The sequence below is a fragment of the Protomyctophum parallelum genome (assembly GCF_964188405.1).
Source record: "Protomyctophum parallelum genome assembly, chromosome: 3".
Taxonomy (NCBI): Eukaryota; Metazoa; Chordata; class Actinopteri; order Myctophiformes; family Myctophidae; genus Protomyctophum; species Protomyctophum parallelum.
Window position 1 is genome coordinate 51,548,207 of NC_139698.1, and position 23,471 is coordinate 51,571,677.

General features: G+C 41.9%; 1 protein-coding gene across 1 annotated transcript in view; it reads right to left on the bottom strand.

The window, feature by feature from the left end:
• The window catches only part of grik3 (glutamate ionotropic receptor kainate type subunit 3), a gene marked incomplete at its 5' end in the record, with an annotated part of 133,602 nt that extends 115,053 nt beyond the window's left edge, over positions 1 to 18,549 (bottom strand). Inside the window, one exon of the mRNA XM_083760264.1 lies at positions 18,429 to 18,549. Coding sequence (XP_083616390.1) covers positions 18,429 to 18,549 — 121 coding nt within the window. The remainder of the gene's footprint in view (positions 1 to 18,428) is intronic.
• Positions 18,550 to 23,471: the final 4,922 nt, after the last annotated feature.

Here is a 23,471-nt window from a genome sequence, read left to right on the forward strand (position 1 = left end):
TGCACGCGCGCACACACACACACAGTAATTGGGAAACAATTTCAAAAAGGTTCAAAGGATTTCAAAATAATTTGCTTTTTTATCTGTAAGCTCACAGTGCCTTGTGAACTTGAAGATTGGCTATATGTTTGCTATTTTTTTGCACGGTATACCGTTGTACATTGATTTCTAATAATAATCATCATAATAATAAGCAATATCCCATTCTGGACATGAACAGATGTACAGTAGGATAACAGATCCATTGTAAATATAGCCGTTACCCACAGGGTCAAGAAGGTTAAATTGTTTGGCTGGTTTACATTTGATGTATTAGCTATGAACCAATAACACTCATAGTAGAGTTTACAGCATAACCACAAGGAGTTACCACAGACCGATGAAAGAATCCAATGTAAAATTAACTTAATCTGTGATTCAATGCATTTCTTTCATCCAGTGGTTCAACCCAACGAGCAATATGAACAAACAAAAACTCTCCCTTCCTGAATGCATTCAATCATGTATGTCAACCAAAATCGTGAATGCCATTATGGATATTCCATTCCAATTGCCTTGCTAAAAAAGTCATTACACAAGGTTCCCTTTGCTGGTGCAGTTAGAGAGAGAGGGAGAGCGCAGCAGCAGTCCTTAACACCCATTCTGACCTGAGATCAGATTCTAAAAAAGCTATGTTTCTATGTCAGTCGTTCTTTGATTTTTCAAAAATAGCAGACCTACAAGCTCGCTATGAGCTTGTAGATCTGCTATTTTTAAATAGCTAAAGCATAGCTTTTTCAGAAAACTGTCGGGATGTAGAAGACATTTTTTTAATCTGATCTCAGGTCAGAACGGGTTAACACCCATTCCTCAAGCCTCACACAATCGACGGCCGACAACCACTGTACCAATTCAACCCTGTTCTCGGCTCAAACAATGCCAATAAGCCTATCATAATATTGTATGCAGGGTGGAGTCTATATGAGACACTCAAAACCCCAAAAACATCATCATCGTGTGATTTTGCAGCTCTTCCAGGCCGGCAGGGCACTGTAAGAATGGTAGAACTACTGTATGTGATGAATAGCCTATATACATCGAAAGCACAGTCTCAAAGAGCATCGCTATATAGTGCCACCTCATAGTATAAAACCTGTGCTTGCACAAATGCACTCAACCTTGCTTGATGGCCCGTTCGTTGTGCATTAGCTTTATGTGGGGGGGGGGGGGGGGGGGGGGGGGGGGGGAATCAGTATACATTTTCAGAAAATGTATGTGATGCGGGAGGGGGGAGAGAGTCAGGCCCTGAATGGACAATTCCATCATGTAATGGTGGATGCTAGAACCTGGAAACTATAAAGCAGCAAAAAGACAGGGGGGTGATTCTGAAGCACCCTGCAATCAATGGGTCGCTGACAAGCTGAGGCAGGTGGCTGATCAGCCCAGAATGTCAGTCTGAAGTTCCGGGGCTCCGTATAGCTAATCAACCCCCCAAGGATGGGGGCTCCATCTGCGGGTGCGGATCACTCAAGCCTTTCTCGATTACTACCCAGGGAAGGCAATCACCAGCCCATTTTCATGTGCTGTTATTCATTGCCTCTCTCTCTCTCTCTCTCTCTCTCTCTCTCTCTCTCCCCCTCCCAACATAATCTTTCACAAATCAAGGTACGCAAAATGCCAAGGAAGCATCAGATGGCAGCAATGTGTGGCAGGAAATGGTGTAATTAAAAGGGCAAACAATTGAATAAATAACTTGTTATAAGGAGGAATGGTGACATTATAAAAGAATATGTATAACATTTTTCAATTGTCTGGAATGGTTTATAATGGCCGAATGACTTTAGTGTCTGATGACTGTAGTGGCGGAGGGGGAGGGTGGTGCCGGCCTTGACGATGAGATTCATTTAAGGCCTTTAAATCCTTTAAATGGTCATGAATGGGCTGGAAATGTGAAGGGTGGGATTGAATGGGCCTCGATTGCCGAGTTGCTCATAAGATTCTGTGATTGATCTAGAAAATTGAAATGTAATCCACCATTATACAGTGAGCAGCTGAGGCAGAGAGGGACCATGGGTCAAGGAAGGTGAGAGGGAGGGGAGCACTCATTGTATACCCCAGCAAAGGGATTAGCCCAATGAGCACACATGTCTAACAGGGTGGCGTCTCTTGTCTAGCTGAAAAGGGAGAAATACAGTACAGCGTGAGTGAATGAAATCCAAACAAAAGCTTATCTTTCACCGTGTAAAACGTCCAGAACATCAAAATGAGGAAGGTATTGCTCGTCTCGGAAGACGGCGACTGACTGCAGGGGGGGGCAGGGAGAGGGGGGAAAAAGGGAGGTCTTTGTCTATCATCAGCGTTGCTTCTAATATGAAGTGACGCGTAAATGAATTAATAAATGAAGAAACGTCTGACAGCCCCGCGACAGCTTGATAGAGCCTCAGACTTCACGGTTACGCTAACGCTCATAATTGGAGGTAATGTCGTCTTCTGGCCTCGGTTTTTGAGTTTGACAGTGGCTAAGAAACGGTTTGAGCTAATTGTCCGCCCTCACAGAGAACAAGCGCGTCACGCACGCACGCACGGAAGCATGCCCGCCCCCCGCACAGACTCACTCACACACACACACACACACACACACACACACACACACACACACACACACATCCTGTGATCTCTGTAGTGTGCAGGACTACGCTGCTATACACACTGCTAGAATATTGACAGAGGATGTGCAGACATGGCATCTCTCAGTCCATGCCAGCCATCATTAACAACTGGAAATAAAGCATGCATGGACTGCTAATTGATAGCTGGCCTCCATCAGAAAAAGTCAGAGGAATAATTTCCTTTTATAATTTCTCTAGCAGAGCCAGACGACCGATAGATCGTTTAGCCGATATTCTGGCCATTACCCACTTTCCACCTAGCGTCCTAAAAAAAAGATATATATAGATATATATATATATAAATTTTTATTTATTGTCAAAATTAGCCGATATACAAACTCACGTTGCAAAGCTTGAGGAACTTGTGTGTGTGTGGACGGTGGACATGACGGTGGGCTGGCGGTTTACATATCGCCCCAACGCTATTTTGTGTGTATATATTTAAATGTTTGGTTGTCCATAATTGTATAACATGCTGACCTCATGCTTCCTTTCCTTCTATGCATGACGAGTTCAAGCTCTTTTCCAACCTCCCTGGTTGGAAGTAGCACACGTGGAAGGAACACGTTATTCCAACCAGTTCCTTTCCCCTCCATCAGGCTATAGCGACTGCGCCACCGTGCCTCCTTTTCTTATAGAGATCAAAACATTGGTAATCGGTGGACTTCTAGGTCTAACACTCTCAGGCCCAAAAACCTGGCATCGGCCAGGCTCTAATATTTTCAGTATAACAGATTATTCCTGGAATAACACATCATTAATCTATTTCTTTTTTTTTTTTTTTTTACATAAGCGCATTTGAAGCAATTCCGCTTCCTACACACAGGAGGTGTACATAATTCAGTATGAGGACAGCAGAGCAGTGGGAAGCTGAGCAGGACATGGGTGGATAGCAGTGACTCAGGAGATACAGTGCTCCGTTTTGAACAAAATGCCTCAAATGAACACAGTGTGTGATTTCCGTGAAGACTTGCCCGCACATTCCCACTATACTAGGCAGAGTAGGCCGATTTGTGTTTTTATACCTATAACTGCACCAATCTAGATTCTGTGTGTGAGCACTCCCTATAGAGGCCAAGGACAAATCTTTGCCCTGCGTTTTATAGCGCCACCAGGAGGCCGACTTATGTAAAACATATTTTTAGGCATTACTCCTTCAGATTGTATCCACATTTCACACATCTCTATAGTCAGACGGCTCTGAAGTGGACTCAGACTAGGACCTAGATATGTTTCGCACATGTGGCACTCCAAAAGAACTCCAAAAGAACAGTTGCCTCTGAAATGAACAATACTCTTTTCCAAAAGTCTTTGTCAGGAAGCTGTTTAAGTCCAACTTCAGAAATTGCCTACCCTGCCTCAGGAAGGAGATCTCTGGTTGTCAAATGTATGATTCTGAACTTTTGATTATTGAGATTGTTTTTATATTTTATATTGTAATCAGCAAAATAAGTTGGTGTTTTCAATGGCACCTGTAAACCTAAATCATCCTTAAAGCTGAACAAATAAACAAGCATGACCCAGAAATAGTTTGCGTCCCGAGGCTTAATTTGCTTTTGGAGGAGCTGAGAGCGCGGATAAACAAGAAAACATGATGAAGTGTATCCTTCATGAGATCCAAAAGCTGTGTCATGCCGCAGACCTAAAAGGAATGATTTAGAGCCGACGAAACGTTTGATCTGCTCGTATTTATAACTAATAATGCAAACATGTAGCTTGTGCTGGTCTATCTCTGAATAACAGTGATAAAAGCTGCTGAAGCAGTTCATTCATTCCAGTTTTACAGCAGACACATCACACATTAGTTGAAGTATGTTCATTCACATTTATGAATAAAATGTAGCCTACTTCTCTGTCTTTTGAGAATGTAATTTCACTTACAAATTCAAACAATATGGTTTCATAGATCTTTAGTTATACAATCCTGCGGTTTGTTGTGTAACATGACTGGATCAAACAGCTCAATTCCTAAACGTTTTATTTTTTTGTTTGAATAATGTACAAATATGTATGAACAGGAAGGACTGTCAGTTGTATTCAATGTACTCTGTGAAATGTGTCATATAATCCCATATGGGATGGGCCAAAGTGGCATGACACGAAAATAAATATTTCATTCATGCATTCATTCATTATAGAGAAATACGTCCAACGCAGCATGGCATCTGAACAATAAGCTATACGTTCCGTTACCAGTGATCCAGCTGTTTCACATCAAGTAACTGATGTCGCTTCAAAATGACATTTCATTGAGCGAGGAGCTCAATTTCACCGTAACAGCACCATGCTGGAGGATAGAGGAGAAGAGGAGGTAGGAATGTGTGTAGGCTATTAGAATTTGTCTAAGTCGACCCTGATTGATTCCTCTGACCTCACCTTACCTCCTTGACTCCTCGCTCGGAGGTGGCACAAGGAAACGATGAGAGTGGAGGACGTGACGATGGAAGTTTGAGTATAGGAATTAAATTATTGTGAACACAAAGTGCTCCAGGTTTGTCATTGTATTTTAGACCTCTAGGTTTGCCGTAGACAGATTGCTTATGCCAACCATAACAATGACATATAACAGAAAGATGGCCTATAGGCCTCAATATGAATGCAAAAATAACCTTTTCTGTTGGTCCAATTTTGGGTCCACTCTAAAGGTGCTCAATTGTGTACCTCACTAGCTTTCTCTGCTTACTTGAACATGTATCATGTCGTTGTGGATAGGGTTCATGCCAATTATTCCGATCTTGCACTTTGTAAGTCGCTCTGGAAGTAATGAGTGTAATGCTAAATACTTAAAATTGTAATTTAAATTGACATTAAGTGGACATTAATTCATTCTGACCGGGAACCCATTTTGGTGTTAGCATCATGTTATGCTTTAGCTATTGAAAAATAGCAGATCTACAAGCTCATATCGCGCCACCGAGTGGCGCGATACGAGCTTGTAGGTCTGCTATTTTTGAAAAATCGAAGAACGACTGACATTTTTTCTGATCTCAGGTCAGAATGGGTTAATCAGACCAGTGTGTGTCCAGTGGAAACCTTGTATGAATCTGATCTCAGGTCAGAATGGGTTAATTCAGTGACATCAGCTTGCTGTCAATCATTTTAAGTGTGGCAATGCTTTAGTGGTCATAATTTCTCAGGCCTATCGATCTAAATAAACCCACACATCTTGTTGCTAATTGGGGGCGGCGTTGGCTCAGGAGGTAGAGTGGCCAGTTCGATCCCGGGGCTCTCTCAGAGTTCGTGTGTCCTTGAGCAAGACACAGACAGAACCCCAAATTGCTCCCAATGAGCAGGTTCGTGCCTTGCATGATTTCCTCTGCCATCGGTGTTAGAATGTGTTGGGTAAATGGGTGCATGTATTGTAATGCTAGCCTGGTTAATAAACCAGACTAATATCGCACGGACCGTGGGATATTAGTCTGGGGAGCGGGCTCAGCTTGGATTTCATTTCCAGGGGGGGCCGGGTTGAAACATTTTCTCTTTGACGCAATTGGTCAGAGCTACTGTCAGTCAAAGGTCTCAAGCATTGAAAGTCACTGTACCAAAGCCCGCCCATATTGCATAGTACCGCCCCATTTCTCTGGTGTATGAAATGGGCGTACAATTGAGCCTCTCCAGACCGTAATCCGCCGGCAGGCACATTTTTTTTTGCCAACGGCTGATTCGGTCTGGTTTATTAACCCATTCTGACCGGGCACCCATTTTGGTGTCGGCATCATGTTATGCTTTAGCTATTGAAAAATAGCAGATCTACAAGCTCATATCGCGCCACCGAGTGGCGCGATACGAGCTTGTAGGTCTGCTATTTTTGAAAAATCGAAGAAACTTTTAGAATCTGATCTCAGGTCAGAATGGGTTAATAATGAAACTGTCAGGATGTAATAGACATTTTTAGAATCTGATCTCAGGTCAGAATGGCTATTGTAATGCACCATCAGTAAAGCACCTTGGATAAAGGCGCTATACAAATGCAACATTATACACCATGGCAAATATATTGTGCACATTATAACTCATACCGAGGCTTCGGCACATGCATTTATTTATGATATACTATTATATAATGTCTTTGGGAGGATATGACCAGCATGGGTTTGCATCTAGGAACCAAATGGAATACTTAATATGGATTTGATGAAAGATGCATTATAAATCCCAAATATTTGAAATGTTACATTACAGAATTCCATGTACAGTATAGTGGCAAAACACATGCATAAATCATGGACAAGTAGGAGATGGCATTGTTAGCTTTAACCAGGGAAACAAAATAAATAAATTAGCATGTGCTTGTTGTTACATTAATTCAATCGATCATTTTCATCAAACCAGATAAGTAGCCTACTGATTACAAGCTAGTCTGACACGGACACATTTGATGGTCTTAAGTTCCTTCTCAGTATTGCTCCTAGTTTATCTCAATTTCATTCAGAAATTAGCTATCTATATTGGCATAAATTATACAGACTTAGTCATTTGAAATAACATAATAATATGTGTATGTGTACAACTAGATGTACAAATAAAAATAAAAATGAGATTGTTCTACATTGATGTTTTGTGTGCTTTAATAATGTCTGAAACTTCTGTAGTATTTATTGGGCAGGAAAGAAGAGATTTAAAACCTCAAGGTGACTGGTTAAAATACAGTTTACATAAAATAAACAAAAACATTATCTGAGTCTAATTTAGGGACAGAAGGCACAACAAATAAGTAATGTTATAGGAGGTATAGCCTTCTAACACAAATGACAAAATAATTGTATAGGCCTAATAAATTAAGAGAATTACTGCCATGGAAAATAAAGACACTAATAAGTCACTTAAGCATTTGTGATGGGAAAACATGCTTTGGTTACCAAAGAACCAGCAGTCTAATACTTCATTAACTCTCTCTGATAGATAATTGATTTGGAACATCTACCCGTTGCTTAGCCCATTCTGACCGGGCACCCATTTTGGTGACAGCATCATGTTATGCTTTAGCTATTTAAAAATAGCAGATCTACAAGCTCATATCGCGCCACCGAGTGGCGCGATACGAGCTTGTAGGTCTGCTATTTTTGAAAAATTGAAGAGCGACTGACATTTTTAGAATCTGATCTCAGGTCAGAATGGGTTCATCAGACCAGTGTGTGTCCGGCGGAAACCTCGTATGAATCTGATCTCAGGTCAGAATGGGTTAGAGTAGACAATGGCCTAATCAAACACTCGGGTCATTATCATCCCTGTCAATCACATACATTATTGCCATTGACACGTGAGCTTTCACAAACCCCATGTGAAGGGCTATAACATGAAGGGTATCGCAACCTTTTGTCAGTACTGTGGCAGCCATACAACCTTCCAATAGTCCGACAAACGTTAGGTTAGTGTGAGGTTAGGATTGGAGATAGTTAGTGATAGCGTTAGTTATAGTGGGGCCAGTCGGACCAACAGGACGTCGGAATGGGACTAATGGGACTGCTGAAAAGATTATATTTTTTAATTGTCATTATAACAATTTAATATGTCATTATCTATTAACCTTCATTCCATTTAAAACACAAATAATAATATGTTCTTTACTTATTTATCAACACAACACGCATGCAAATTTACCAGCACAACGTCGTGCTGTGCGTTGTAGCTTTCTCCCTCACAACTGAGTCATCAGTGACCAGGCCTTTAAAGTCACCAAAAGGGCAAAAGGTATTCTGAAGCCAAATGATTGCACGATGAAGGAAGCCAAGCAGAAATAGGTTTTACTCTGATGTACCTGGACACAGGATGGATAGAGCATGATTGCATAATCGTTGGGTTAGCTGGTCCTTTCTACACAGTGGAAACCTTCGTTTTGGCTAGGAAAGGAAATATTAACTTAAACTCATTGACTGCCATTGAGGAATATATTCGTCATTTCAATTCACCATTGATGTGATGTTCGTCATTTGGTTTTTCAGTTATTACGATATTGTCACATGTTGCTCTTCGGCAACATGTGACAATAGTCTAATATCGTAAGTTGCGCTACATACATGATACAGTTTCTAAGGCTTGTAATGTACCTACAATGTTAATTTATATAAATTTTCTGACCCACTACGGTTAATCCTAGATAACCGCAAACACTCAAAAATACAGTATACTATGAAGAGGCCTATATGTTACTCAAACAGAAAGTGCTTCTGTGCCTGGGTGTGTACAAGAGTGTTTTAAATCATGAATGTAGTGTTTATTTGCTCTCAAATGCAATTGGTTTGAAAGCAAAGCAGAAGACTGCACGAGGTGTATGGAGTAATTTCATGGTCTTTTTACTTATTTAATTTTCAAAGTCTTTGTCTTCAAGACTTCAAGTCTTCAGTTCAGTTTCTGGCCAACTATTTCTGTATTGTGTGGACAAAGAAACTATATCTGTGTTTAAACTGGCTCAAGAATGACAGGTGATGATTTTCTGGGGTGAACTACTCCGTCGTCCCATGCATTCCTTTTACAGCTGGAGTAAAATAACGTGCAGCCATATTTTGCCAAGCATGCAGTGGAAAGTGGTTCTTCTACAATGGCTACTTCTGTCACACTAAATAGCCTAATTTATACATACCATTATCTCACTAATAGCTACACTCAATTCTAGAGCTACCCAGGCTATGCACTATCCCATTCTCCCTTCCCCACTGCATCCACAAGAACCTCCATCTTATACAGTCCATATATCTGAACCTGATCCTATGCAGACAAGTTGTCTGTAGATGATTCACAGTGTCCACTCTGTGGTTTTGCCAGTGCTCCCAGGAGGACAGTTTGAACGGCAGATCGACAGAAAAGTGAAAGATTCAGCCAGTCAAGACGGACCATCCCGGACTCCTCCTGTCTGCACACAGCAGGAAGTGCCGTGTGGAATCTTCTGGGTAATCTTCTGGGTGCTGTGTTAAATAAATTGACGGTGGCTCCCTGCCTGCCTGTATCAGTGCAGGGATAAGCACACTGGGGTGGAGAGTTTCTCCACAGCTGCCATGCTGTATACTAGTGCGTATCTCTTATTGCCAGGGTAAGAACGGAACAAAACAAAACAAAACAAAAAGAGAATGTACATGGTACAATCCTTAGTGTTAATTTGTCCATTTGAACTGTAACTCGAGTGAACACATTTGTACACATTTCTTTAAAAATTTTGATACCATGAATTTTTTAAACACATTGTTTTCACCCGGTGCCAAATCCAATGCCTAAGCTGGCAATCCTGGGCGCTACTCTGCTAACATGGGGAGAGCCCCGAACCGAGCTCATGCTTCCTTCAATGCATGAGGAGTGAGCAGGCTGCTTCTTATCACCTGACAGGGGGGGGGGGGTTTCCCCGGTAGGATCTAGCGCATGGGAGGAACACGTTATTTCAACCAGTTCCTTTCCCCTCCATCAGCCAGTATAGAGAGCCAGGATTACTGCATGTTTTTGTGAGGGTACCTACAGTACCCTACGGGACACTGGGAGAACATGAAAAACTCCACACAGAAATACCCTTTTTGAGCTGATGACGTGGAGGAGCTCAACACGCCCGCGGACAACCTCAGCATCCCCTGGCGAGAATGAAACCGCGGGACCTTCTAGCACTGCTACCAACTGCGCCACTGTGCTCCCTATACACTCTGAGATTTAAATGAACACTACGATATGTTCTGGTGATAGCCATTCATTTGCAGTGGTTGTAGCCTGTGGCTGTTTGTCTTACATCTGGTCCTTCTCATTGTCTCTGTGGGGAGGGAGGTTGGTCTTCTCTCGTCCACTTCCTCACAGTTGATTAGTAACTCCTGCTCTAACCCATTCTGAACGGGCACCCATTTTGGTGTTGGCATCATGTTATGCTTTAGCTATTGAAAAAATAGCAGATCTACAAGCTCATATCGCGCCACCGAGTGGCGCGATACGAGCTTGTAGGTCTGCTATTTTTTGAAAAATCGAAGAACGACTGACATTTTTAGAATCTGATCTCAGGTCAGAATGGGTTAATCAGACCAGTGTGTGTCCAGTGGAAAACTCGTATGAATCTGATCTCAGGTCAGAATGGGCTAACCCTGCACCCTGAGACTCCGTGCTAGCTCCCCTTGTATAACCCCTTGGCACGCAAGCCTGCACACCAAAAAACGTGCATAGACTATCTCCGACATGCACATCGACACCCTCTCTCTCTCTCTCTCTCTCACACACGAGCACACACACACACGCATAGTCAACGAGCAATACAAGAAAATCGCACGCACGACCAAGACCTGACATTTCCAGTGTGCCTATAACAATGAGAGCTTGATTAAAAAAAGGGCAGAATGAATTGGTCCCACCCCTCTGCTCATTGTCTGCAGCTGAGACTAAATAGGTTTTAACCCATTCTGACCTGAGATCAGATTCATACGAGGTTTCCGCCGGACACACACTGGTCTGATGAACCCATTCTGACCTGAGATCAGATTCTAAAAATGTCAGTCGTTCTTCGATTTTTCAAAAAATAGCAGACCTACAAGCTCGTATCGCGCCACTCGGTGGCGCGATATGAGCTTGTAGATCTGCTATTTTTAAATAGCTAAAGCATAACGTGATGCTGACACCAAAATGGGTGCCCGCCCAGAATTGGTTAAACCTGTGCATGGCCACTGATACCTATAGTGTCAAATTCCTGATGACTACACAGCAGTGAGAAGAAAAAGGTCTCGCTATTGTAATGCACGGGTGCAACTGCATGTAACAGCAGTGTCAAAGGTGCCGAAGTTTACACACAGTGTCTGGGGATAGATAAGGATGAGGTCTTGCGGATGGCAAGACTAACACTGCTCCCTTGAACGCCGTGGTGTTTGAAAGGTGCAGGAATGGAGCTCTGTTTTATCTTGTTTAGGGCAACACACAAAGGGCTTTCAGCGTGGCGGGTTTTTTAAATTGGGATCAAAAGGTTCAAGCTAATTAACAAGCTAAATAAGAGTCCCCCAAGCTTCGTCTACACAACCACACTCTCTCTTTCTTTCTCCCACTGCAGCACTTTGTACGCATGTGGATCAACTGTCATATACTGTAGGTTATGTCTGGAAAATCAACAACAAATCCCCCCCCCTGTGCTGAAACGTAACAAATAGCCCCCAAATTACCTCCAACAAGATCATTCTAATTAACTATTTATAGCTAGTGTGTCGCGGCCAGGGATTAAAAGGAGTTATGATCACACATTCCCTTTTCCCAACTGTTTTAATGTTATTTGACTTCTCTAGCAGAGCCCGAGGAGGCCTGAGATGGGAGAGTCAAACGGAAAGGACAAGGGCACATAATAAAGACAAATGGCTGGAGCATGAAATTTGATTCAGTGCCTTGGTACAGAAACATTTGTGGGAAATAGCTAACATTGACAAGTCATGAATTTCAAAACACTGTCAAATCCAGGAAAGCACACATCCTGCTATAACCCATTCTGACCGGGCACCCATTTTGGTGTCAGCATCATGTTATGCTTTAGCTATTTAAAAATAGCAGATCTACAAGCTCATATCGCGCCACCGAGTGGCGCGATACGAGCTTGTAGGTCTGCTATTTTTTGAAAAATCGAAGAGCAACTGACATTTTTAGAATCTGATCTCAGGTCAGAATGGGTTCATCAGACCAGTGTGTGTCCAGTGGAAACCTCGTATGAATCTGATCTCAGGTCAGAATGGGATAATGACATTGAGTCCCCAGGGGCCCATGGGGCACTAACACACAGATTGCGGACCCAATCAATCAAGCTGTTGTTCTCATAGACTTTTCTTTCTTTCTTTTTTTTTTTTTAGTTATGCAGTGCTATAAAAACTGCCAGGCACCATACCAACTGAGACAGTTATGTCTCTGGCTGCTGCTCAATAGCCTAAAATTAATACTGCATTCTGCAAATCAAATTCTTACTGTACGAAGAAGGATTGACTGTGACAGAAGGTTGTCGCCTCACTGGGATTTCTTTGTTTGTTTAAGTAGAATAGAGAAATGCACATTATAACATAAGTCAACCACCACCTTATGTATTCAAATGATTATAAGAAGCATATGCTTACAGCAGACCTTTCGCTGCAGAACACACACTTTGTAGTACGATGGTGAAAACACCATCTGGTGTGCGAGCGGTCGCTAGGCTAAGATAGCTTGGGTTATATACAAGACCTGCTGTGTCATAGGATTATCTTTGCCGGTTGGTAGATCCTTTCTATTAGCCCCGAGTGGCTTGGATTAGCGGATGATCATTATTATGTGTGACTGAACAAGGAGCTAAGTACCTGTGCTTATTTCCCTTGTACAGTAAAGTCTTATTAGTGTTAGTTAAGTAATCAAGTGCATTATGAGCGGACGGTATGGCACATTACACATTTATCGCGCTTTGCCGTGGCTTCATTTTACACGTTCATTTTTTTGTTTTTTCCTAAAAAAAGATTTGCTCCTTTCCTTTTGTGTGAACAGGATGACAGGCAAGTAGAGAAAATGCCACGTACAGAGACAGAGCCCTCTGCAGAACCAAACGAACATCTGCCGTTCCTCATCACCTAGATTGAAGCTAATGACGAGCGGCGAGTGTGCTGACAGGGAGAATGGAATTGGATTGTGTACAAGAGCCCCAGTGAGACCAGACATATGTTTTGGAAAACGTTAGCGGATGGAGTATGGGTTTGTATGGCTGTGTGTGCGTGTGTGTGTGTGTGTGTGTGTGTGTGTGTGTGTGTGTGTGTGTGTGCGTGTTTGCATATGTGCGTGCGAGTGTGTATGTGTGTGCGTGCGTGCGTGCGTGCGTTGTCTTCAAGATATTTTAAGACATGAAGGTAAAATGGAAAGATCCTTGACTAAAAGGATATTAAGCGACAAGAAACCGAAAGTGTATGTAATCTTTCCTTCCAGTCTACCCTATGCCTACATGTTTATATACAACTGGATGAAGGGGAGTGTGTTAGCGCAGGTAAAACAACCACTGTTTCCTTCTCCCTTCAATCTCTCGCTTCCTCTAACAGAGATAATGGAATTACACATCAAAGAAGTCTCTCCCTGGATCCAATTCTTCCGCGACCTCTCTCAGGCTTTGTTCATATTCACCACGACAACTCCCCAGCCTCAAGCCCCTATCCGACAGGCTTCTTGGTCCCTGCTTGCTGCTAGCGTCTGGGGAGAGATTAAATTTAGATGGAAATGAAATATTCATCTCTACTCAGCAAATGATGTCCATCTTAACATGATACATCTCTTAATGTAGCACCTCCCCATTGTTGTGTGTGTCTTTCACACACTTGGGTTTGACTTTTTCATAAAAACATATTTCTGTCATTTTAGATGACAGACATTTTGCACAAACCCAGACGTTGTTGTTCTCAGGGAGTGGGTGCAACTTGGGAGTGCAGTGCACTCATTCCACTTTGCTGCAAGAACTAATCACGTCTCTCTCTCTCTCTCTCTCTCTCTCTCTCTCAAGATCCTTCCATCTCTCTCTCTCTTCCTCTCTCTAGCACTCTCTCTCTCTCGATCTCCAAGCCTAGTGATGTAGCAGGGTTGAATGCAGCTCTCTGAAGTGGGTCTGTGTGTCTTCAACACAGCAGTGAGCCCGGGCCCATTCCTCTTACTGAAGCTTGCAAGAGTTCACATCTCGCCCAGCTATCAGTGCCTCACAGCCGAGGGCTTACTATTATACGAAAGCATAGGCCAGTGGTTTTCAAAGCAGGGGGACATGGCCGCCAGGAGGCTTCAGGGGGAGACAGGGGGGACAGGAGAGGAAAAACAAAACAAAAATCATAAAATAAGTATATTAAAAAATCTAATTCAATTGTGCCTGTTAAAAACAATGTAATCGTGGCATCCCTGTGTTGGGCATGATCATTATTGTCAGAATCTTTCAAAAGCATTTCAAAACGGTTTCAAATATTTTCAACCGCGCTGTGCTTCTAGATAGGCAATTTTCATTATTTTCATAATTGTTTTTAAATAAAAAACATTTCACAATGGAAAGGTTTGGGAACCCCTGCGATATGCTATTTCACCCCTGCACCCACCCACTACAAAAGGCTTTTTAGGAGACTGAATGAGAATGTTGTGACCAGCTGTTGCAAACTGAGGAGTGAGCAGAATGAAACAACATGACAATATGATTGATGAACTTCCACCGATGGAGCGTTTTAAACGATTAGTTAAAATAAATGATTATTCAATAAATCTCCAACAGGCAGAGAATATATACCATCACAGGGTATAAGGGACAAGAAATGATGTTTCATCATTTCACAGATGGAATAAGAGACGTATAACTATTGGCTATTATGAATATTTCAATGTATATAAATATTAAAATAAAAAACTTAGATGAAATTTCATCACTGTACCGTATATATACCGTACTGTACTGTACTGTATTGCAGCGTGCTATAGCAACTCACTGTCTGGATAGCAATTTTGCATTACTTCTGGATTGTCGTGTCCTCACAAAGCAAGTGCCTTTACATGGATGCGTGATGCTAAAGAGTACTCAGTGAGATTGTCTTGATTGCATTCCAACTGCCGTGTTGTAATTGTAACAAATAAAGGAGTAGTACTGTTATAAGAATAGTAACCCAATCTAGGAATTGAATTGCTTTATCTTTTCATTTGGGAGTTTTCAGGTTCATTTCACAGCAATATCATTCAGTTCCTTTCTGGTGGTGTAGAAAGCAATGCGTAGAGGCGATGGTAATGAAATCTGCCAATAAAAATCCATCCACAGGGACTATACAGACCTGTTGATGGTCTTACTATTACTAACAGTTACTATTTACTGTAACTGTTATTGCTGTTGGGAAGAAAACTTGTATCTCCAAATTCATAAATGAATGCCCTTTTATATATTTTGTCACATGCCAAAGTAGCAAAAATAAGCTCACAACACATTGACAGCATGTAGATCTTTTTGGACATACAAGTGAGTGATGGTATATTACTGAAATCATATAGGCACTACTCACACTCATCTGAGTCAAAGTGTTTTTAATATACAGTGAGTATACAGCAATATCTGCTGAAATGGCTCAAAGAAATCACAGTCCCTTTTCAAACATCTCTCCTAAGACCATCAAGGGGAAAAAGAAAGGTGTGAAAAGAGGAAAAACCACAGCGGGTGGGTGGATACAAGTGCAGTTGGAATAGTCTTTTTTTCTCCCTCCGACACTCAAGCTTGCAGAATAGGTCTGATCGACCATCTGGCCTCAACTTGGAGCGGTGCACTGTAAAATCACTAAAATCAACTCCACCTTGGATACCCACTATTATCCAGATGGTGCACTTGGAGAACTGCTTTTAGGGATACCTCGTACAGAGTGCAGTCACATACTGTAGCACAGACAGAAGACAAGAGCATCCTGCTGAACTAAAGCCACCGACCACATCAGTGATTGTGACTGGTTTGTTTGTGCTGGTAAGCAAGTGTAAAGGCTTTACATTGGGCCACACACTGCACTGACTATGAGGGAGCCCTCTGCTGGAGTCAACATTATTGCTGTGGCACGGAGCACGTGCACGCTGCATGCTCCCTCCCTCTCTCGCACGCACGCACACACGCACACACACACACACACACACACACACACACAAATGCACACACGCAAGCACATGCACGCACACACACACACACACACGCACATGCGCACGCACGCACACACACACACACACACACACACACACACACACACACACACACACACACACACACACACACACACACACACACACACACACACACACACACACACACAGTGCTTGGAGTACCAGGTTGGAAGACATTATTTAAATCATAAAAATAAACAAATATACCAGTAGTTACAGTTAGATGTAGTTGTTATGTTTAGACTGTATATGCAAAAATAAGATATATCTTTACACAAATCAACAGAATGTTCCTCCTAACACAATGTCGGTGACTGACAATTGGCACTCACACAAATTAAGGCTGTATACTATACTTGCATATACTGTAGGCTATGAGAATTATTGACATTCTAACAGGCAATTTAATTTGAAATTCCTTTTTTTCAATCCAATCCATATCAATATTTTAAATTGTAAGATGATTCACACATTATATTTCATCCATGTGAGTACACTTATCAGCCACACTAGGCCAAACGTTGCAAAAACATTTTTTACACAAATAGGGCTCTTGTGCATACGCAAAGAAATGTGCAACGACAAACCTAAAGAACACAGAAATCTGACTGCACCTGTAGGCTATACTGCATCAAAAGACCGTTTCTAAAAAAAAACATATATAAATAAAAGGAAAATAAATAATTTCAAGGTACATTTATCTCAGCAGTCTGCCATTTTCAAAACTAACGCCTGTCGAACTCTGTCTCGTGTCTCCATTGCTGCTGCTGTACAAAAAGAAATGTCCCTTCGACTCAAGCATTTCATTTAAGTCACTGCAAAACAAAGCATGCGGTGACATTTATGCCGTTTCCAAGACATCGCCAAAGGTCAGAGGAGTCATAGCTTTTTCAGAGTGAAGCTGTCAATCACAGGGTGATGTGTGATATAGAGACGAGAACTGGGTCTATACACATTTCTTAACATTTATCTTGTATGTCATGTATCCTATTAGTTAGAGGTATATATGCATGCTGTAAAGATAATACAGTAAATTGTGGTTTATTCAGCAGAAATCTAATGCATTTTAATGTAATCAATGCCTTTTCAATTACCATCTCCTGGCCTTGACAGTATGTCCTAATGATGAAGAGTATACAAAATGTCAATGCTCTGTGAAAGAACTAAGAAGCAGATGGCAGGCTGGTCCATTTCCCTCTGAATCATTTTGTGATCACTATTACACTATATCACTATGTGACTATAGGTCCTTATTTTCAAAAGATAAACATTAAGGCCCATATCTCTCCAGCTGTAGCATTGCTTTGGGATCTGTACAGTAGGCTATGGGGTATGTTAATGTTGGCCGATGCTGAGTGATTGCCCTGCATGGCACACTGCCAAATGTCAAAAACGATTTGCCTCGAGACAAAAAAAAAACGTATTGATCCTAATTCTACTCCTGTCTCCTATAGCGCACCAAATGTTTCAACGCTACGAATGACAATTCTCACATTGTTCTCACGCAGTTATTTGAAAACAAACAAGACAGAATCTACCAACCACGTGTTTATTTTTCACACGAAAGAGAAACAGATGTAAAAAAAGAAAGAAAAAAGAAACAAAAAAGGATGCAGAAAGTGGGCAAGTTGCTTGCATCTGCGTTTTGACAGCAATCGTTTATATATTTATCTCACTTTTTCATGACTTTATCCTGTTTGTCCGCATGGATCTGACGCATTTGTAACATTTAACAACTTTCTGAAGGTCGCTTGAAGAGAACGCACTCTCTCTCCTCGGTTAATTATCAAGCCTATATACTCTTGAGCGAAATGTAGCCAGTTCTAGTGCGTTGGTTCTTTACAAACGGCAGTATTTAATCAATAGACAAATGGTTTACTGAAAATGGAAAGAAACATTAATGCAGAGGTCAAATGAAAACACCTGTATTTCATATCTACAAAGTGGAGCTCATCATTGCCTATACATTTTTTACTAGGCTATACCATAATGTGCAATTGTGCATCTTGATTCACACTCATGTGAAATAGATTATGCGCAAATTAGTAATGGAATATTGAAATGGGTACCAGACCAGTCGTTCCCGCCGCGCATGTACGGGGACTATATAGCTCATTGCAGAAGAATATAGGATGCAACTTTAAACAATATCGTAGCCTATATACTATTTGTGTGTAAATGTGAATAACTTACCTATTCGAATAACATTAGGCATCCCATAAGAGTACTGAATCCAAAAGAGACACGCAATGAGCGATGTCCAGTATTCCAAAATTGAACTCCGCGGAGACAGCCAAGTGGTATTTCGCATCATTGTAAAGTCGCGTGGGATCCACTTTTTTTAAAATTCCAAAGACGATTCAGAATTGCTCATCAAATTTCAATGATTTCGTCGGTGTCATATAGTGGATTTTGGCGTCTGCGACAAAATTTGCTCTCATTGTACTTGGTGCAACATTCTCTCCCCCAATGATTTCCCCCCCTTTTTTTTCTTATTTTTTTCTTTCACTGCCAAGTCTTTAGAACGGCTCGAGCAGGATGGAGCTCTCCAGTCCGTCACACGCGGAGCACTGATACACCTGCTACAACCAGCAAGTCCCTGCGTCTCCTCCTCCTACCGTCGATGCTATCTGCATGTGTACCACAACAAGCCAGCTGCTACATTCCCGTTCCGTGTATACCACTGTGTGGAGAGGAACTGTCTGCGCCTGCGGAACTTTGGCTCTCACCTCCTCGCTATAGCGTTGTAGTATAGTTGCCCCGGCCAAAAAGACAGAGAGAAACACGTTACACAATAAATGCCAGAGAATGCAGCATGCGCGCCTCCTGAACTTTCTGCTTCACGCGCTCAAAATGTGCGCTATAATACCTATGCAAGTTTTGTCGTTTATTTGACCAGCCCGGTATATAAACGAAGCTGCGCTGCGATCCCGTCGCAGATGCTCGGAGAAGATAAATCGTTCCGCTGCGCTCTTTGCTATAGTATAGCGCACGGCGATGGCACGGAACTGTTTGTTTGCAGAATGCTCAAACCAGCTCCAGTGGGTCTTTGTTGGATTATTATTCAATCAAGAGATATTCGAGTTTGCGGTCGCGGTCCAGTCCAGAGCGATGCGCGTAAACTGTACGACTCTTCTTCACCATGCACGGTGCCACTAGAGGCACGCGTCGTTACGCATGGTCGTTGACAGCTGTCCAAGAAGGAGTTAGTTAGACCAACTGAGTCCTGCTTTTAGTTTCTAGCCTGAGCTGCTTTTTGCTGTAAGATGTTATTGTTTAATTTAAACTGTCAAATGCATGAGTACGATTCTTAAGGTAGGCCTACGTGCAATTTCTAGTAGGCCTATATATAGCGTTCTATTTAAATCCATGCAGATCGAAAGTATCATGCTGTTTATCTGTTCAACCTAAATAATAGGGAAAAAAGTAAAACAAAAAATATATAAACTGCAGGTGCAACCGTGCAAAGCTCTCAATATAATTAAGTATTTGCAAGGGGGCAATAAGAGTCGAACTGGGGCTTGGCTTGGGTCACTGACAAGACAAAGTAGAATTCCGATTATATTGGGGGCGTTTTGTCTGTGTCAGTGAATGCATTAAGACCCTCCTAACTGCTGGTGCATAGCTGTGTAAGCCGATCTGTCTGTCCATTTTTCATTGCTTATATCTAAGATCCATCAACTACAAGCTGCAGGTGGTGACATGCTGCATGCAATGGTGTCATAGGCCTATCTGACTGTGTTTTCCTCCGTACAGTTCCCCCGTCACTGCAGTGAATTAAGTGGCGAGTGGACATATGGATAGCCCCTGTTTTGTGCCACATCATTTATGTTTAACAAAAAGCCATTATGAATTATGAAAGTTATGAATTATATTCATGTATTTCTATTTGAGCCCCCTTATAGGCTATAGCATATAGACTATAATGTGACTTTAATGTATCCTGATTTGTTTCACTGCAATTTTGTATTGACTTAACATTCACTACTAAAACACAAAGTATAGCTATTCTGGAAAAGTCTGTTCCACAAAATATGTACAACTTTAAAATATGTATTTTAATTAGTGAGGATTTGGAATCATTACAAATATTGTATTCCCTGTACGGCTATAATTATTTGTTGTTAATGAGCACAGATCAATGCTGCTGAGACAGTGTGTTGTGGCTCATTGGTTTTATTTTCCTATTTGTACTGAGAAAAGACAAAAACATAAAAACCCACACTGTGTATCAGTATCAGGGGGCATGCAAGCAAGAACAAGACAAACTGACTGCCACTGCATATCCCATTCTGAACGGGCACCCATTTTGGTGTCAGCATCATGTTATGCTTTAGCTATTTAAAAATAGCAGATCTACAAGCTCATATCGCGCCACCGAGTGGCGCGATACGAGCTTGTAGGTCTGCTATTTTTGAAAAATCGAAGAGCGACTGACATTTCTAGAATCTGATCTCAGGTCAGAATGGGTTAATCAGACCAGTGTGTGTCCAGTGGAAACCATCGTATCAATCTGATCTCAGGTCAGAATGGGATATTCATGTCTCCACCGAGCAGATTTATGGCCTCTTGGCACAATGTAAGGACTATCAACTTGAGTTATGTGGCCCGGCTCTCGCATTATCGAGATTCATTGACTTGCTTGCTCTTTCAAATACAGAATGTACACAGCTCTAGCAAACAAGACACTGGGGGTATATCGGTGCCCTCTATAACAGGGACTCGGAGACTGCATGCTCTCAATCACTATGGGCTAATCTATGGGTCAGTGAAGCTGATCAATGTCTAGGGCAGGTGAGTCACAGTAGTCATTGTATCACACACACAGAGAGCTATACAGAGCAATCCCCAGCATTAAAGCTGCAATCCACACACACAGGGACTCACAGGTTTCATGTCCTATCTGCAGGTCTTCGAACCCAGCTCTCCCTTGTGGGAGACCAACGTTACATTTCTACCACAGATTATTGCACTTCAGGCAGTACTACTTGGCAACCAGTAGATGTCCTACCCGATACCATGAGTCTATTTTGTTTGTCTGTGGTCGAGTATATATAGGAACTATAAGGAGATCACCTCCAACCACTGCAGATGTAGCCTATTATTGTAACATACTCTGCAATATTTTTTTTTATTATTTGACATTATATTTGACGATAGATGTCAGATAGCAGTTTTAATTTAACTCAGGAGTTTACAAATCGATGCATCACGTGGCTCCATTTGTACACTAGCTCTCAGATTTAAATTAGAGTAAAATTAACGCCCAGGATTCGACAGTGTGTAGGCCTATAGGCTATACATTAGACTGCAGCCACAGAATCACTATAATTTTGGAATCTTGTGAATGGGTCTGAATTATTTGTGTTTCTAAGTGCTATACTTTATAGATGTGTTTGGTTATTTTACACCGCATTTTAAATGATGCAGTAAGGGTGGTTAACTCTTATGTACAGTACAGTACAGTACAGTACAGTACAGTACAGTACAGTACAGTACAGTAAGTCAAGTTTATTTATAGAGCATCTTTCACAGACAATCACAGTCACAAAGTGCTTTAACAACAATAAAAGTAAAACAAGTCAATAATAGTCAATCAAAATAAAACAAGTCACTAATAAAGTAAGACAAAAATAGACGCACGCACGCACGCACGCACGCACGCACGCACGCACGCACGCACGCACGCACGCACGCACGCACGCACGCACGCACGCACGCACGCACGCACGCACACACACACACACACACACACACAAGCTTTATGTTCTGTGTATTTTGTTACTTGTATAATTTAGAAAACATCTACTGTACATTTTTTTTCCAAATATAAGATTTGCTGGACTGTCCATTGTAGGTGATTATTATGTAATTATTAACCTATACTTCCCTGGGAAAGAGTATAAGAAAAAGCCCCCCTGAGGGCTGACCATGATACTGACAGTGTCCATACAGTCCATGATACTGACATTATATCTGATATGATGATACTGACCATGATACTGACATTATATCTGATTCTGATAGGATGATACTGACCATGATACTAACAGTGTCCATACAGTCCATGATACTGACCATGATACAGTCTAGGATGACATGAAGAAAATGTGCACAAATATATTCAATATTATCAAAGCGGTTTGTCTTGGCGACTATTTCGTTGCCAAAAATAGACGATCTACTGTACATCTTGCGACTTGGTGTGGACTTATAGATCTATTATTTGTGGCAAATGTCCCCCCCCCCCCCAGAATAGGGATGCTGGGGTCCAGGTGGTTAAGACATTTAATCATTATAATATGGTACTAAAACAGTCCACGCAGTAGTAAAAACTGTCCAGTTGATTGATTTAACATCACCCAGCCTGATCAAGCCATGCAGGCGTGGAGGAGTTTTCTGCCAGATAATATATACTGTAGCCTCGCCGGGCCAAGTACCGAAAACAAAGCCGGGTCGGTATACTTTTATCTGACCAAATACCTTCTTTTGCATTCACTCAGTCAAAGCACTACTTTCTAGTAAATTAACCCATTCTTACTGGGCACCCATTTTGGTGTTGGCATCATGTCGTGCTTTAGCTATTGAAAAATAGCAGATCTACAAGCTCATATCGCGCCACCGAGTGGCGCGATACGAGCTTGTAGGTCTGCTATTTTTGAAAAATCGAAGAGCGACTGACATTTCTAGAATCCGATCTCAGGTCAGAATGGGTTATAATCAGACCAGTGTGTGTCCAGTGGAAACCTCGTATGAATCTGATCTCAGGTCAGAATGGCGTGCCGTGTTACATGGTCAGGGGAGTGGGCCTTGAACACTGTCAAGATTTTTCAATAGACCCTGATCCAGAAAAGGTTGGCAACTACTGAGTTACACCACTGGGCGCTATACCACTGGCCGCCCTACAGCATTTAATACACAGTCCAGCCATACAGTATTCAGTATTTAACCCATTCTGACCTGAGATCAGATTCATACGAGGTTTCCGCCGGACAAACACTGGGTCTGACGAACCCATTCTGACCTGAGATCAGATTCTAAAAATGTCAGTCGTTCTTCGATTTTTCAAAAAATAGCAGACCTACAAGCTCGTATCGCGCCACTCGGTGGCGCGATATGAGCTTGTAGAGCTTGTAGAAAATGGGTGCCCGGTCAGAATGGGTTCCGACGTCATTTTGTAGTGCTACGTTACGTCCGGGTCCAAGTGGCACCAGCTCCCGTCCGCATCCCATTGTA